General features: G+C 50.3%; 1 protein-coding gene across 2 annotated transcripts in view; it reads left to right on the plus strand.

Moving 5' to 3' along the window:
- The window catches only part of LCA5L (lebercilin LCA5 like), a 55,713-nt gene extending 41,872 nt beyond the window's left edge, over positions 1-13,841 (plus strand). For both annotated transcript variants that reach the window (XM_089330532.1, XM_051833557.3), the window contains 4 exons: positions 367-451; positions 4,533-4,639; positions 5,272-5,389; positions 8,619-13,841. In XM_089330532.1, the coding sequence (XP_089186658.1) occupies positions 367-451; positions 4,533-4,639; positions 5,272-5,389; positions 8,619-9,355 (1,047 nt within the window). In that variant the 3' untranslated portion in view covers positions 9,356-13,841. The remainder of the gene's footprint in view (positions 1-366; positions 452-4,532; positions 4,640-5,271; positions 5,390-8,618) is intronic.
- The last annotated feature ends 634 nt before the right edge of the window (positions 13,842-14,475 follow it).

Consider the following 14,475-nt stretch of genomic DNA (forward strand, 5'->3'; position numbering starts at 1 on the left):
AGGTTCCTGGCTTCTGGCTTCAGCCTGGCCCAGACTTAGCCTTTGTGGCCATCTGTGGAGTGAACCAGCAGGTAGAAGATCTTTCTATCATTCTGCCTTTCAAATAGCTGCATGAATGAATGAATGAAATCTTTCTAAAAACAGAAATGCTGTCATCACAATAATGTGCCACTGTTAAAAAGGCAGGATTTTCTGATGTCAAGAGTGGTATGCAGTGATACAACCTATTCCTGTTTTTCTAGAATCTAGATTTTATTCACAGGATACTGAGTGCACTTAAACTGTTTGTTTTTTTTTTTTTTTTAAGAAATCAATGTCCATGAAAGCAAACATTCATAGAAAAGTTGGTATTGTGTTTCTTTTTAGGAGAAGGATCGTGAGCTTGAAATTAGAAACATCTATACTAATCGAATTCTTAAAAATCTGCTTGATAAAGATGAGTATCCAAAAGGTAGGTTTTAATTACTTTTGCTCAAATTCTGTTTTTAAGTATCTAGTCAGATCTCCCTAATTAGCCAAAACAATGGATCGCTTTTAAAAATCACTTCATTAGAGCCGGCGCCACGGCTCACTAGGCTAATCCTCCACCGTGCAGCACCGGCACACCAGGTTCTAGTCCCGGTCGGGGCGCTGGATTCTGTCCCGGTTGCCCCCCTTCCAGGCCAGCTCTCTGCTGTGGCCAGGGAGTGCAGTGGAGGATGGCCCAGGTGCTTGGGCCCTGCACCCCATGGGAGACCAGGAGAAGCACCTGGCTCCTGCCATTGGATCAACACGGTGCGCCGGCCGCGGCGGCCATTGGAGGGTGAACCAACGGCAAAAGGAAGACCTTTCTCTCTGTCTCTCTCTCTCACTGTCCACTCTGCCTGGCAAAAAAAAAAAAAATCACTTCATTAGGTGCTAAAATATATTTTGCAATTCTACAAGATAAAATAATTAAACTGTGATATGACAGAAATATCCAGAAAAGCATGGAAATGCCTTATTTCCCCATTTTCGCATATTCCCGTATGTCCTTCTCCTGATGGAACAAAGCATAATGTTTCTGCTTGGAACAAAATGCCTGACAAAAATTGAACTTTCCTTTTTCTTTAACCTTCCCAACCCTGCAAAAATTGAGCTAAGTATAAATATTAGCCGATGTATGAAAATGAACTTCATGGCGGTATACTTTATCTCAATAAAACGCACCCACTTTCAGTGTGCAGTTCAGTGGGTTTTGACGAGTGTTATGCCCATAAAACCATCACCTCAATCAAGATAGCGCACACTTCCGCCTCCTGTGGGGAGCAACCCGGACTAGACTAAGTTACTGGAATTAAGACTTACTCTATGCATCTGCTCTCCCACAATATGGCGCTGGGAGAGAAGAAAACAGCTTCTGCACAGCTGCCTCCAGTTCAGCCAATAAACTGTAGGACTTGCTCCTGATTGGAGGAGAGCAGCATACTCGGCGTGTGGGCAGCCGAGTTAGGATTGGCAGAGGAGGACTATAAAGGAGGAGACGGCATGCACCGGGAACATCTAAGGGGAACATCTAAGGGGAACACCTGTGCAGCCCCCGAGAGAGCCGGCCGGCGGTGTGCCGCTCCCCTGCGGAAGTGGGGAATGTGGCCAGGGGGAACCGCCCTTCCACGGAGGTGGAAGGGACGGTAGCCAACCCGGGAAGAACCAGCAGCAAACCTGGGGAGGGCCGAGCAGACAAAAGAACAGCGCAGGGTCCTGTGTCGTTCCTCCACGAAGAGGGGGAGCGACATAATGGTGCCATGACTCGGATAGGAAACCTAGGACGGATATGAAACTTAGGAGGGAAGAAACGGGAAGAAGTGGAAAATATCGGAGAGAGAGACTAGCAAACAGCCTAGGGAAAAGCTGGACGAAAGAGGTGCCGGAAGAAGCTATTGAAAGCCTAGGCATAGATTCAGATACGGACTACAGGGGGAAGCTGGGAGAAATCGCTAAGGTCGAAAGTGAAAGTGAAAGCTAGAACAAACTCGGATGCGGACTGTGGGGAGAGGCCAGGAGAAATGAGGGAGGAGTATTGTTGGAGGAAAGCTTGGGGAAACATACCGGGTAGAGAAAAATGTTAGGGAAATTGAAGCCGCGGGGGGCAGGCCAAGGCGGAGACGAAAGCCATTTTGGGATTCTCAAGTTAGCCCGGGAATAGGGGGCGAAAAGTTGAAACCAGAAGCAGAAACGTAAGCCGGATTGGGATCCGTCTGATTAGCCCGGGGAGCAAAGGACGGGAAGCCAGATCGTGGGGCGGAGACGTGAGCTGGGTTGAATTCGCCAGGCTAGCCCGGGGAACTTGGATTGAATGCTAATGGCGGAGACGCAAGCTACGCTGTGTGACTCGCGGAGGCTGCCGCGCGCAGACAGAGCGTGCGGGGCTCAAGTAGATAGGGAACGCGGGGCTAGTGCGTAACCGCGGAGTGTGCGCGCAAAGCCGAGCCGCGCAGATGAGAGAGGCGCGGGCTGAAGCGGCTCAGAGCCGGCGAAGCGCCGAGAAGCAGCCTCGGGGCGGGCGCCGGCAGGGCGAGGCGCCGGGAAGCCGCGGGGATAAGAGAAACAGAAGTTTAGAAGTAAAATGAGAGAAATAGGAATGCTGGAAGATAGAAGTAAAATGGAAGAAATAGGAATGCCCAGAGATAGAGAAATAGAAAGGCCTCCCCTCAACATGGCAATAAGAAAGCTTGGATTCGGTCTGCCTGATTAGGGAGGCGGTGAGCACCTGCGGGCGGCTAGCAGCTTATGCGCCGCAGGTCACCGAAGATAGGCACGAACCAACACTAATAAGTCTCCCCCACAATATGGCAATGAGAAAGCTTGGATTTGGTCTGCCTGATTAAGGCGGTAAGCACCAGCAGGCGGCTCAACCAGAGTATGAGGCGCAGGTCACCGAACACAGGCACGCATCAGCGCCTAAAAACCTCCTCACAACATGGCGAAGAGAGGACCCGGATTCGGTTTGCCTGATTGATAGGACTTGTAAGAACCTGTGGCAACTCTAGCAAGTAGAGCAGAGTGTGTGCCGCGGGACACCGAAGACAGGCGCGTATCAACGCCAAAAAATAAAAAGAAAGGGGGATCTGTGGGGAGCAACCCGGACTAGACTAAGTTACTGGAATTAAGACTTACTCTATGCATCTGCTCTCCCACAATATGGCGCTGGGAGAGAAGAAAACAGCTTCTGCACAGCTGCCTCCAGTTCAGCCAATAAACTGTAGGACTTGCTCCTGATTGGAGGAGAGCAGCATACTCGGCGTGTGGGCAGCCGAGTTAGGATTGGCAGAGGAGGACTATAAAGGAGGAGAGAGATGGCATGCACCGGGAACATCTAAGGGGAACATCTAAGGCGAACACCTGTGCAGCCCCCGAGAGAGCCGGCCGGCGGTGTGCCGCTCCCCTGCGGAAGTGGGGAATGTGGCCAGGGGGAACCGCCCTTCCACGGAGGTGGAAGGGACGGTAGCCAACCCGGGAAGAACCAGCAGCAAACCCGGGGAGGGCCGAGCAGACAAAAGAACAGCGCAGGGTCCTGTGTCGTTCCTCCACGAAGAGGGGGAGCGACAGCCTCCCCAGGGCTCTCATGCCCCATCCCAGCCCCCGGCCGAGGCAACCCCTGATTTCCCTTGTCACGTTCACTTCGTGTGCCCACTGCGAAACTCCCTTCCGGCAGATTCACACCACGTCTACTCTTCTGTGTCTGGCTTCTTTGCCGTAGTGTTTTCAGATTCGCCCGTGTTGATGCTGATGTCATGAGTTTGGATCTTTCTATTGCAAAACGGTGTTTTTCCCTTCAAGACAGTGTGTCCTTGTTTCCCCCCAAGATCTCCTGGAATTGGATCCTGCTCAGCCGAGGCCCAATAGGAACACTCACCTCCATTTTGGTCAGAGAAGTAACTGCATGTTTACTTCCAAAGGCAGCAACCTCCAGTGTCCTTGCCTTCCATTGCTTCCGGCTTATAATGCCGGGTAGCAGCCACCAGAACAAAAGTGAGCCAGCCAAGGGAGGGTTAAGTGACAGAATATTTAAGGAATGTGAAGTCTAGATTCCATGGTCAGGCAGCTGAGCGTGGACAACCTGGCCTCGCACAGGTGCACGTCTAGTTTTGAATCCCATCTGCGAGCGACAGCCTGTCCTCCGACAGCACTCTTACCTCCCCCCATCTGTTCTGTATACGAATGCTGTGATCCCAGGAATAACCCTTTGGCTCAAAAGAAGACAACTCTGTTTGGCGTAGACCCAACCTAGCTTCTAGACTTCTCTTTCTCCCCGAAATAGAGCCCTCACTCTCCTGCGCATTTCTCTCACTGAATAAAATCCTTAAAACTTAAAAAAAAAAAAAAAAAAAAAAGACAAAGCAGGAGCAATGGCAGGTCTGAAAAGAAAACTGGAAAATGTTGTACACATACTGAATATTTATGAAATACCTAGGATGCTGTTTTATTACTACATTGCATACTTTAGTGTTGTTACTCTATATTGCTTTCAACTGTAAAACATGTCTCTTACATACAATCCACCTGTTCTGTAGTTTCTTCAACAAAATCAGTACAAGCAGACAAAAAAAGTTTGCCATCTACTAGTGTGAGACACCAGGAAACCCAAAAATCAGCAGATGTCCCATCCCTAACAACCAAGGTATGGCTACTCGGGCAGTGTTTAATTAAATGTCTTAACAAAAATAAGTTAGGCTACGTCACCTATTCTGTATAAAAAGTATTTGTGTCCGTTAGAACAAAATACAGTTTAAAAGTATCTAGACCAGAGCGGGCAGTTGGCCTAGCGGTAAGGCATTCACTTCCCCCATCAGACTAACTGGGCTCCCTTCCAAGTGCCAGCGCTGGACTCCGGCTCCCTGCCAGTGCAGACTGGGGGAGGCAGCAGCGGCAGCTTAAGTAGCTGGGTCCTGTTCCTTGCTCCCAGTTTCAACCTGGCCCAGCCCCAACCATTGCATCCATTTTGGGAGTGAACTAGCAGATGGGAGGGAGCACACTTGTGTGTGTCCTCCCCCCCACCCCCTCCTCTCCCTCCCTCCCCCTTCCCCCCCTCATTCCCTCCCTCCCTCCCTTGTTTCCTCCCTCCCCCTCTCCCCCCTCCTCTTGTTCCCTCCCTCCCTCCTTCCCTCTTCCTCCCTCCCTCTCTCCCTCTCTCTTCCCCTGTTCCCTCCCTCTCTCCCCCTCCTCTCTCTTCCTGCCTCCCCCCTCCCTCTCAAACAATTTTAAAAATTATCTAGACCCTAAAAATGTTTTTGCTGCTTTTCTAAATTATAGGATAAAAAGACAACAAGAAACATTGGCCATAAAGAAAAAACAACTGTAATAAATTATGAAATTTCACACAGTATCAGTAAACTCCTAAACCAAGAAGATTCTAAGAGAAAATACGAAGGTAATATTAAGTCTGCTTTTCTCTTTTGATTAAGTTGTGTCAGTATGTATGAATGTAAAAGCACACATAAAACACAGATTTTCTAAAACAATAACAGGGGCGCGATGTCCCCGGTGTGTCGCTTAGGAGACAGCACATCAGCGCTCGTTAGAACACCCGCAGTCCCTTCCGCCGGCTGCTCGCCCTGCCCTGCGCGCAGGAGCCGCGGCCATCTAGAGCTTCATGGCCTCATTCCCTGGTTTGCCCACCGCGCCCTGTGCTCCCGGAGCTGCACTGGTCTGCCTGAGCTGCCACCACAAACCACCAGCAGACACTGATCTCTCAGCCCTGGGCGCCAGGGAGGCCAGGCCCAGGCCTCGCCACTTGGCTTCCGCTGAGCTCTGTTCTGGCTTGCAGCTGGCCACCTTCCCTCTGTCTTCAAGGCCTTCCGGGCGCATGTGGTGGGAAGAGCACCACCACTCTGCTATTCCTTTTTTTAGAAAGCATTTATTTAATAAATCTACATTTCACAGGTACTGATTTAGGACTACAGTGGTTCCTCCTCCCCACATCTGCCCTCCCACCCCACCCCAGTCCGTCCCACCTCCGCTCCCTCCCCCATCCCATTCTTCATTAAGATGTGCGGTGACTGTTCCTCGCCGGAGAATTAGCCAGGCTGCCCGCAGCTTGCCTTGACTGAGGAGAGGAAGTGCGCCACCCGCCACTCAGCCCTCCCCAAACCCGGGGACTGTCAGGCGCGGTGTGGAGCCCAGTGGAAGCAGGTCTCACTGTACTGTAAAAGGGAGGTGTATATACAGCTGAGGTACAGAGCGGATGAGCGGATGCGGGCAAGGGGTGGGGTGTTGTGATGCAAAAGGCTCTTAGCCACTCCTGTAGTACCACCTTGATGATCCCTAGGCAGAAGCGCCCTGGGGCTGGGGTGTTTGCCACCAGGGATTTGAAACTTAAAGACGGGTTTTCAAATTCCAGGCAAGTTTCAAATTCAGGAAGTTCCCTCTGGGCCTCTCCGGATTCAGCCTCCCCCACAAAGATTCATTTTTAATTATCTTTATATACAGAAGATCAAGTCTATATCGAGTGAAGATTTCAGCAGTTTGCACGCACACGCACACACAAAGCATAAAGCACCGTCTGAAGACGAGTTCTGCCGTTCATTCTCCTAGGGCACCTTCCAGAGGGTCCCCAGTAGGACCTCACGTAACCTGAACCACTTCCTTAAAGCCCCATCTCAGGTACAGGTCAGGTACGGTACCGGTCAGGACCTCAGCATTTGCAATCGGGGAGGAGAGGACACCAGATCTGAAGTCCCTCGCAGTGGATTCAGACCTGAACAGCTGACCAGCAAGTTCAAACCCGCTGAGCAAAGACCAGCATCCCTGTGAATGCAGACCTCAGGAAGTGCGCTAAGGGCGACTCCAGCTTCCTTGAGTGTGCCAGGGCCCAGGGGCGAAGTCCTGAATTGTCCTGGGACTCAGAGAAGCCATCAGACCCACAACCTGGCAGAGCTCCGCTGAGCGGATCCAGGAGCCGTGGGGGCTGGGGGAGTGGGCGCGACAGAGCGTGCCTCGGGCTCTCGGCTCTCGGCAGCAGGTCCGAGCAGTGTCTCTGCAGGGGAGTGTCCTCCGCCGGCCCAGGCCGCAGGTCTGATGGGGACTTCAATGCCCAATCAGCCCACGGCCAAGCAGGCCAAGGTTGGCTCACTGGGCACCAGGCAGCCAGAGGTCAAAGGAGCACGGCTCTCGGTCCGTCTCGGTCCAGCGCGCTGCCTCCCTGGGAGCTCCATCGTTTCCTGCAGGGTCCCACAGCGCCCCCTTCTGTTTGCTGAACCATTTCCTCCTCGGCAAATTCCATCCGTCTAGCAGCCATGCCCTCTGCCAGCCTCCTGGGAATGGTGCTTGTAAGCCCTCCACCCGGGAATGCCACCTGACTGCCGCTTTCCTGGACAGAAGATTCGAGGAGGGAGACGATTTTCTTCCAGGCACCTGACGACACCACCCTGTTGTTTTCGCGTTCAGTACTGCTGCGGGAGAGCTGGGCGAGGCCCCGAGGCCCGCAGCGCTCAGGGGCCGCGCATCCCCGGCGCTCCCTCGGCGGGGAAGCCCCAGCCCGACTCCGCGCGGACACAGCGCCCCGAGCCGACGGACGGACGGACGCCCACCACCAGCTGCAGGCTCTCTGCTCACTTCAACTTTCCCACTTAGTTTTTAATTCATTCTGACAGTTCACGTTGTTCCAGAAAGCTTATTCTTTCATTTAAGAAAAGCAGCATTTAAGCGGCAGGCACTGTTCTGGGCGGTGAACAAATCCATGCTGAGGGCTTGCACTCTGGCGTGAGCACGCATTCCGGCATTTCACACTCACCACCCTATTCTGCGTGATGGCCCAGAATCCCACAGGCTGCACCTGCAGCCCTTCAACCATTATTCTGCTCTGACAGATACTTAGGACATTTGCTGTCCCTAAACCATGCAGCAGCAAGCATCCCTGTCTCTGTAGGTTTTTTTCCTTGAAATGAAGTTGTTGGGTCTACGAGTATGTTCACTTAAAATGTTGATAGAACTGCCAGACTGCCGTCCAAAAAAGCTGTCTCGACTCACACCCCTACCAAGGGGAATCAGGACTTGCCACGCTCTGGGGGACTGTGTGGTGAAGCCAGGGAAGCCCCTGCCCAGGATACGCACATCCTACGTCAGAACCCCTGCTTCAAACCCTGGCATCCCGGTCCAGTCCAGCTGCCTGCTGACACTGCCCGGGAAGCAGCAGATGACCTATACACATGGTTCCTGCCACCCCAGGGAACACTGGACCAGGTTCCTGCTCTTGTGGGCAGCGGGGGAGTGAACCAGCACATGGGCGCTCTGTCACTCTGCCTTTCAAATAAATCAGTCTTTTTTTATAATTCTAATTTCCCCACATGCTCACCAACTCTGGAAATCATTTGCAAATCGGATGGGTGACATGCGTTTTCACTGTTTTCACTGACACCCCATCCAGCCAATGCGGTTGAACACCTGTTAATAACCTCATTGGCCTGGCTTCATAATTCCTGTCTACTTGGGGTGTTCTAGGAGAGGGCAGTTTTCAGGCTGGCCTGTATTCTAGTGTGGAATGCATTCTCTTCTCAGTCATTTTATGTGCTTTTCATAAGGTACGAATAAGTGCTCCTGACATGCCATCTTGGTCAGAAATCCATTCACTTTAAAGACACAGAACTGTTTTTCTATCGTAGATCTACCAAAGAAAGAGGGACATTTGGAACTACAAGCAGCTCTGGAGAATTCTGGAAGACAGAAAAAGGAGGATCAAGACAAGGAGATCATTTTAATGAAAGACAAGCAAGAACTATCACCCCAAAGAATTCAGATAATTCATCCCGAAACAGAAGGCAGCCCGGGAGACGCCGCAGTAAAGGAAAACTGTAAACGCAGCGTGCAGGTGCACGACGTGGACGAGGTGCCCGGGGGACACGCGGCCCCCAACGCCAAGGTGCCCTTGAGACACAGAAAGCGTTACTCATTCACCGAAGCGACTGAAAACCTGCATCATGGCCTTCCTACCACGGGCGGGGTGGCCAACTCGGGCGGCACGAGGCGCCACCTCGGCGCGAGCCGATGGCGCAGCCACACGGAGGAGATGAGGCTGGAGCACCCTGGGGGGGGGTATGAGCCCTCCTTCGGCAAGGCTTCCAGAACAAAGGCCAGAGACGCGGCTTTCAGGGACAAGAAAAGCAGTCTCATGGAAGAACTCTTTGGATCGGGCTACATCTTTAAAAGTGACCAGGCGGGCGCTGTTGTCCCGAGCGCAGCTGAGGAGACCCCGAAGAGCAAGAAGATGCCCCAGCCCCCTCCCAGCCAGGCCTCCGCCAACAATGCTTTTGGAGATTCTAGAGTAACGGTGGCGACTTCTGTGACGACTTCTGTGACGTCATCTTCACCTGCAGAGGAGAAAAGAAAGATAATCATTTAAATAGAATCACTATGCTAATACACCCGGTTTGATACACTACTCACGTGCCTCTACGCTTGTGATTTTCAGTGGGAGACGGGGTTGTGTGTGGATGTGCTAGCACTTAAACTGACTTCGGAGAATCAAGGTCTTATTGCTAATCTAGTTCTCAAACCCACTGTAGGTTGCTCACTGGTATTTTACTTTATTGTTTTGGAGAAAGCTGTGGGGCCATCGCCGGGCTCACCCTCAACTTCCGAAGCGCCAGTTCCTGCTGATGGACGTCAGGGCAGGCCCTGGTCTGCACCTGCCCCTCTCCGGCCTCCTACCTCCAGTGGGCGGTTTTCTCCTCGAGGCCGCTCACTGCTGGGCTGCTGGCAACCACGGCCCGGCTGGCGGCAAAGCCTCGGGTGATGGTTTTCTCTCCAGATGCGGATCCTGACCTCACCCGCTCTCTCACATCTCACTCTGCTGAGCCTCGGCCAGGGCAGAGAATCCAGTGGTCGCATTTCAAATACGAATGTACATCTTTTTTTTCCTGCAAGTAAGACTGCTTTATTAGTTGGCACTAGTACTCTGGATTCCATGGCCAGTACTCAGGTCAGCCCAGACATACACGTCCCGGGACAGGCTTCTGGCCTCTCAGTTAGGACGCCAGTCAGTATGCCCAGCTCCGACACAGAGCACCCGGGTTCAATTCCAAGCTGCAGGTCCTGATCCCAGCCGTGGCTGTGCGGGCGACACACGTGGGAGGTCTGGACTGAGTGCCCAGCCCTGGTGGGCATCAGGGGAACGAACTAGCAGATGGGAGTCGGTGTGCTCTCATTCTCAGTTTTAACATTTTTATCAGCAGCAGTTTGCTGTGCCTTGAAAACATTCCCTTGGAAAGATCAGTCACTACCTGGAGCCAAGTGCAGCGACTTCCAAGCTTGGTTTTAGGAACATCATTCCTGGGTATCCTCTAACTTAGCTAAACCCGCTTCTGTTGGTGACACCTTCCTCATGTACACCCAAGATTTGGTATTTTTTAAACTGGGATTTATTGCATACTTGTTCCTCGACCGTTTTTCTGTTAATCTTGTTGTGAAAAAAAATAAAAGCGTATCAGTGTAGTTAATGTTCACTCGGACTAGCTGCTCAGTCCTAATTAGAGTGTTTACTCCATTCGGGATATTTGACATCAGGACCTCAGAAAGGCCGCTGTACTCCCAAACCATCCCCTTTGAGTTTACCTTCATTGAGTTATCAAGGGCAACTTCTTTACAACCCAGACTCTCAGACAATTCGTCAGAAATGCATGCAGGTTGTATGTAATATTAACACACTTTTTAAAATTAAAAGAGCAAAAGTCATGATGCAAAAAGCATTGTATGTAAAACTATGCATAGGATAAGTACTACAGTTGGCTTAAGCATTGATCTCACGGAGTCAAGGTGGAAAAAGACAAAGGAAGGAAGTCCTAAGGGAAAAGACACAAAAGTTCAGTGACCGAAACCATGTTTTCTCATCAGATATTCTAACACAGAACAAAAACTTGATCCCAGTCTACCGAAAATCAAGAAGAAGTGAGTAAATCTGTACAATAACGTGCTAAAGCTGACTCAAGAACAAATATAAAACCCGAGTACGGGGCCAGCACTGTAGCTTAGTGGGCACCCAGATGAGTGCTAGTGAGTCCCAGCTGCTCCACTTCTGATCCAGCTCCCTGCTAATGCACCCAGGAAAACACTGAAAAATGGCCCGAGAGCTTGGGCCCCTGCCACTCATGTGGGAGACACATCCAGCCCCTGGCTTTGGTGTGGTTCAGTCCTGGCTACTGCAGCCATTTGGGGAATGAACCAGCAGGTGGAAGATCTCTGTCTCTCCCTCTCTCTATAACTCTGCCTTTCAAATAAATAAATCTTTAAAAAGAAAAATCCTCAGCAAACCTAAGATTTGTAAGGAAACTGAAATCAGACATTCAAATTCTTACAACAAAAATAAGAGACAAACCAAGCTCACTTTTACCAGCAAGATCATCAGACATTCAAAGAATAAAAATTCATATTTTGGTCTTTTAGAATTTAAATTCCTTTGTAAAAAATTCTTTTTTAAAAACATTTTCACTGGCCGGCACCGCGGCTCACTAGGCTAATCCTCTGCCAGCGGCACTGGCACACCAGGTTCTAGTCCGGGTTGGGGCACCGGTTCTGTCCCGGTTGCTCCTCTCCCAGTCCAGCTCTCTGCTGTGGCCCGGGAGTGCAGTGGAGGATGGCACAAGTGCTTGGGCCCTGCACCCCATGGGAGACCAGGAGGAAGCTCCTGGCTGCTGCCTTCGGATCAGCGCAGCACCAGCCATAGCACCCATTTGGGGGTGAACCAACGGAAGGAAGACCTTTCTGTCTGTCTAACTATGCCTGTCAAAAAAAATTTTTTTACTTTTTATTTTTAAAAGAATTTACCATAAAGTTGTGCATATTTACAAGGTACTATGTAATGTTTCATTACAAGTGTATGCTGTATAATGTCTAATCATAATTCACATTTCAACCAGCCTGGTCCAGTATGGGAAGGAACACTCTCCAACTTCCTTTTATGAGGCTTGCATAACTTTGATCCCCAAACCAGATGAGAAAAAAGGCGATTGTGTCCACTACCACTTTCATTCAACATTGTACTGAAGGCTTAGAGCAACTAGGCAAAAATGGAAACAGAAGTCACCCAGAATGGTACAAACTAAAACTATATTAACATGACATAATCTTACATTTAAAAAAATCCTAGGAAATCCACGGAAAAACTACTAGAACCGATAAACGAGCTCATCAAGGCTGCAAAATATAAAATCGCTATGCAAAATCAACTGTATTTCTATATACTTAACTGAAATGAAGCTTTTAAAAACCCACTTAAAACAGCAATAAAATATGTTCAAATAAACAACAAAAGAAATATAAAATTTATACTCTGAAAACTACTTGACACTGTTGAAATAAATTACAGAAGATCTTACCAGAAAGACATCCCATGTTTATGGATTGGAAGATTCAATATTAAGATGGCAGCACTGCACCAGTCAGCCTACAGAGTCATCACGGTCCTCACCAGAATGCCACCTAAATCCTTTGTAGACATGGACAAGCTAGTTCTAAAATTACGTGGACACGCGAGGAACTAGGACGAGGCATGTGCTGCTCCCGCAACTGAGAAGCAAGACTGGGGCTGCATGAGAAAGCTCCTGGAGAATGTACAGGTTCACGAGGCAGCTCGTGTCCAGGAATCCCGACAGGCGGTGACCCGGCACCCAACACTAGAGCTGGGCTCTAGGGAGGCCAAGAGGGGACCTTCAGCACCTTCGCAAACCACAGGGAGCTGGGGCTGGAACTCTGGTTCAATGTTCCTTTGCTGCCCCTTAGGAGCTAGCCCTGGGGCATTATGCTGCTTTCTCAGCCTTATCAGAAAGCGTGTGATGGTACTTACTTTAGGGCTGGAGAGGTGGGGTCGGCATCCTTGGGGAGAAAAAGTAAAGGGGGGGGGGGCTCAAGACAGCGTGAGGATGTCCTGCTGCCACGCAGACAAAACGACCTCTGAACAGAACAGTTCCCAATTTCAGAACCTCCCCAAGAGCGATGCTGTGGTCCTGGCACAGGACACACATATAGGTCAATGAAACAGAATTAAGAAATTTTAGAAAAATCTAGAAATAAACTGGTATGTCTATGGTCGATTCATTTTTGGTAAATTTCCAACACCTTTCAATAAGGAACCATTTTTAACAGATAGTGCTTGGGTAACTAGATTTCCACATACAAAAGAATAATGTTGAAGCAGTACTTAGCAAGTGGTTAGGTTGCCCAAGTCTGGGGCCGGCGCTGTGGCGTCGCCAGTAAAGTCACCACCTGCAGTACCACCATCCCATATGGGCGCTGGTTCACTGGGGAGTGAACCAGCAGATGGAAGATCTGTCTCTCTCTTTATAACTCTATCAAGTAAGGAAATCTTTTTTAAAAAAAAAACCTACTTATTTTACATGTATGAGTGATCACCTGTGCCTCAGATTAAATCTGGTCTATGCATCTGATTAAAACACCCTGATTAAATGGGTATATAAAAAAAACTTTACCCCTTACCTCATTCTATATACAAAAATCAATGCAAAATAGATCAAAGATCTATGTGTAAGAGTTAACAATAGGCCGGCGCCACGGCTCACTAGGCTAATCCTCCGCCTGCGGCGCTGGCACTCCAGGTTCTAGTCCTGGTCAGGGCGCTGGATTCTGTCCCGGTTGCCCCTCTTCCAGACCAGCTCTCTGCTGTGGCCAGGGAGTGCAGTGGAGGATGGCCCAAGTGCTTGGGCCCTGCACCCACATGGGAGACCAGAAGCACCTGGCTCCTGCCATCGGATCAGCACGATGCGCCAGCCGCAGCACACCGACCGCGGCAGCCATTGGAGGGTGAACCAACGGCAAAGGAAGACCTTTCTCTCTCTGTCTGTCCACTCTGTCAAAAAAAAAAAAAAAAAAAAAGAGTTAACAAAGAGTTAACAATATAAAACTCTTAGAAGAAAGGTAATGGGGCCAGCGCTGTTGCACAGTAGGCGAAGCCAATGCCTGCAGTGCCAGCATCCCATATGGGCAGCCAGTTCGAGTCCCAGCTGTTCTACTTCCAATCCGGCTCTCTGCTATGGGCTGGGAAAGCAGAGGATTATGGCCCAACTCCATGGGCCACTGCACCCACGCGGGAGACCCAGAGGAAGCTCCTGGCTTCGAATCAGCACAGCTTCAGATTGGTGCAGCTCCGGCCACTGTGGCCAGTTGGGGAGGGACCCATGGATGGCAGACTTCTCTCTGCCTCTCCTTCTCTCTCTGTGTAACTCTGGCTTTACCCGCTACACCACAGCACCAGCTACCACCACCCCTTTTTTTAAAAAAGATGAACTCTTTTTTTTTTTCTGCCTCCCATATCTGAGTGCCAGGGTTTTTTTTTTTTAAGTTTTTTTTTTTTTTTTTTTTTAATTTGACAGGTAGAGTGTCGCTCCCCCTCTTCGCGGAGGAACGACACAGGACCCTGCGCTGTTCTTTTGTCTGCTCGGCCCTTCCCGGGTTTGCTGCTGGTTCTTCCCGGGTTGGCTACCGTCCCTCCACCTCCGTGGAGGGGCGGGC

Source organism: Oryctolagus cuniculus, chromosome 4 (assembly GCF_051225735.1).
Source record: "Oryctolagus cuniculus isolate XC-2025 breed Fujian yellow rabbit chromosome 4, ASM5122573v1, whole genome shotgun sequence".
NCBI classification, from domain to species: Eukaryota; Metazoa; Chordata; class Mammalia; order Lagomorpha; family Leporidae; genus Oryctolagus; species Oryctolagus cuniculus.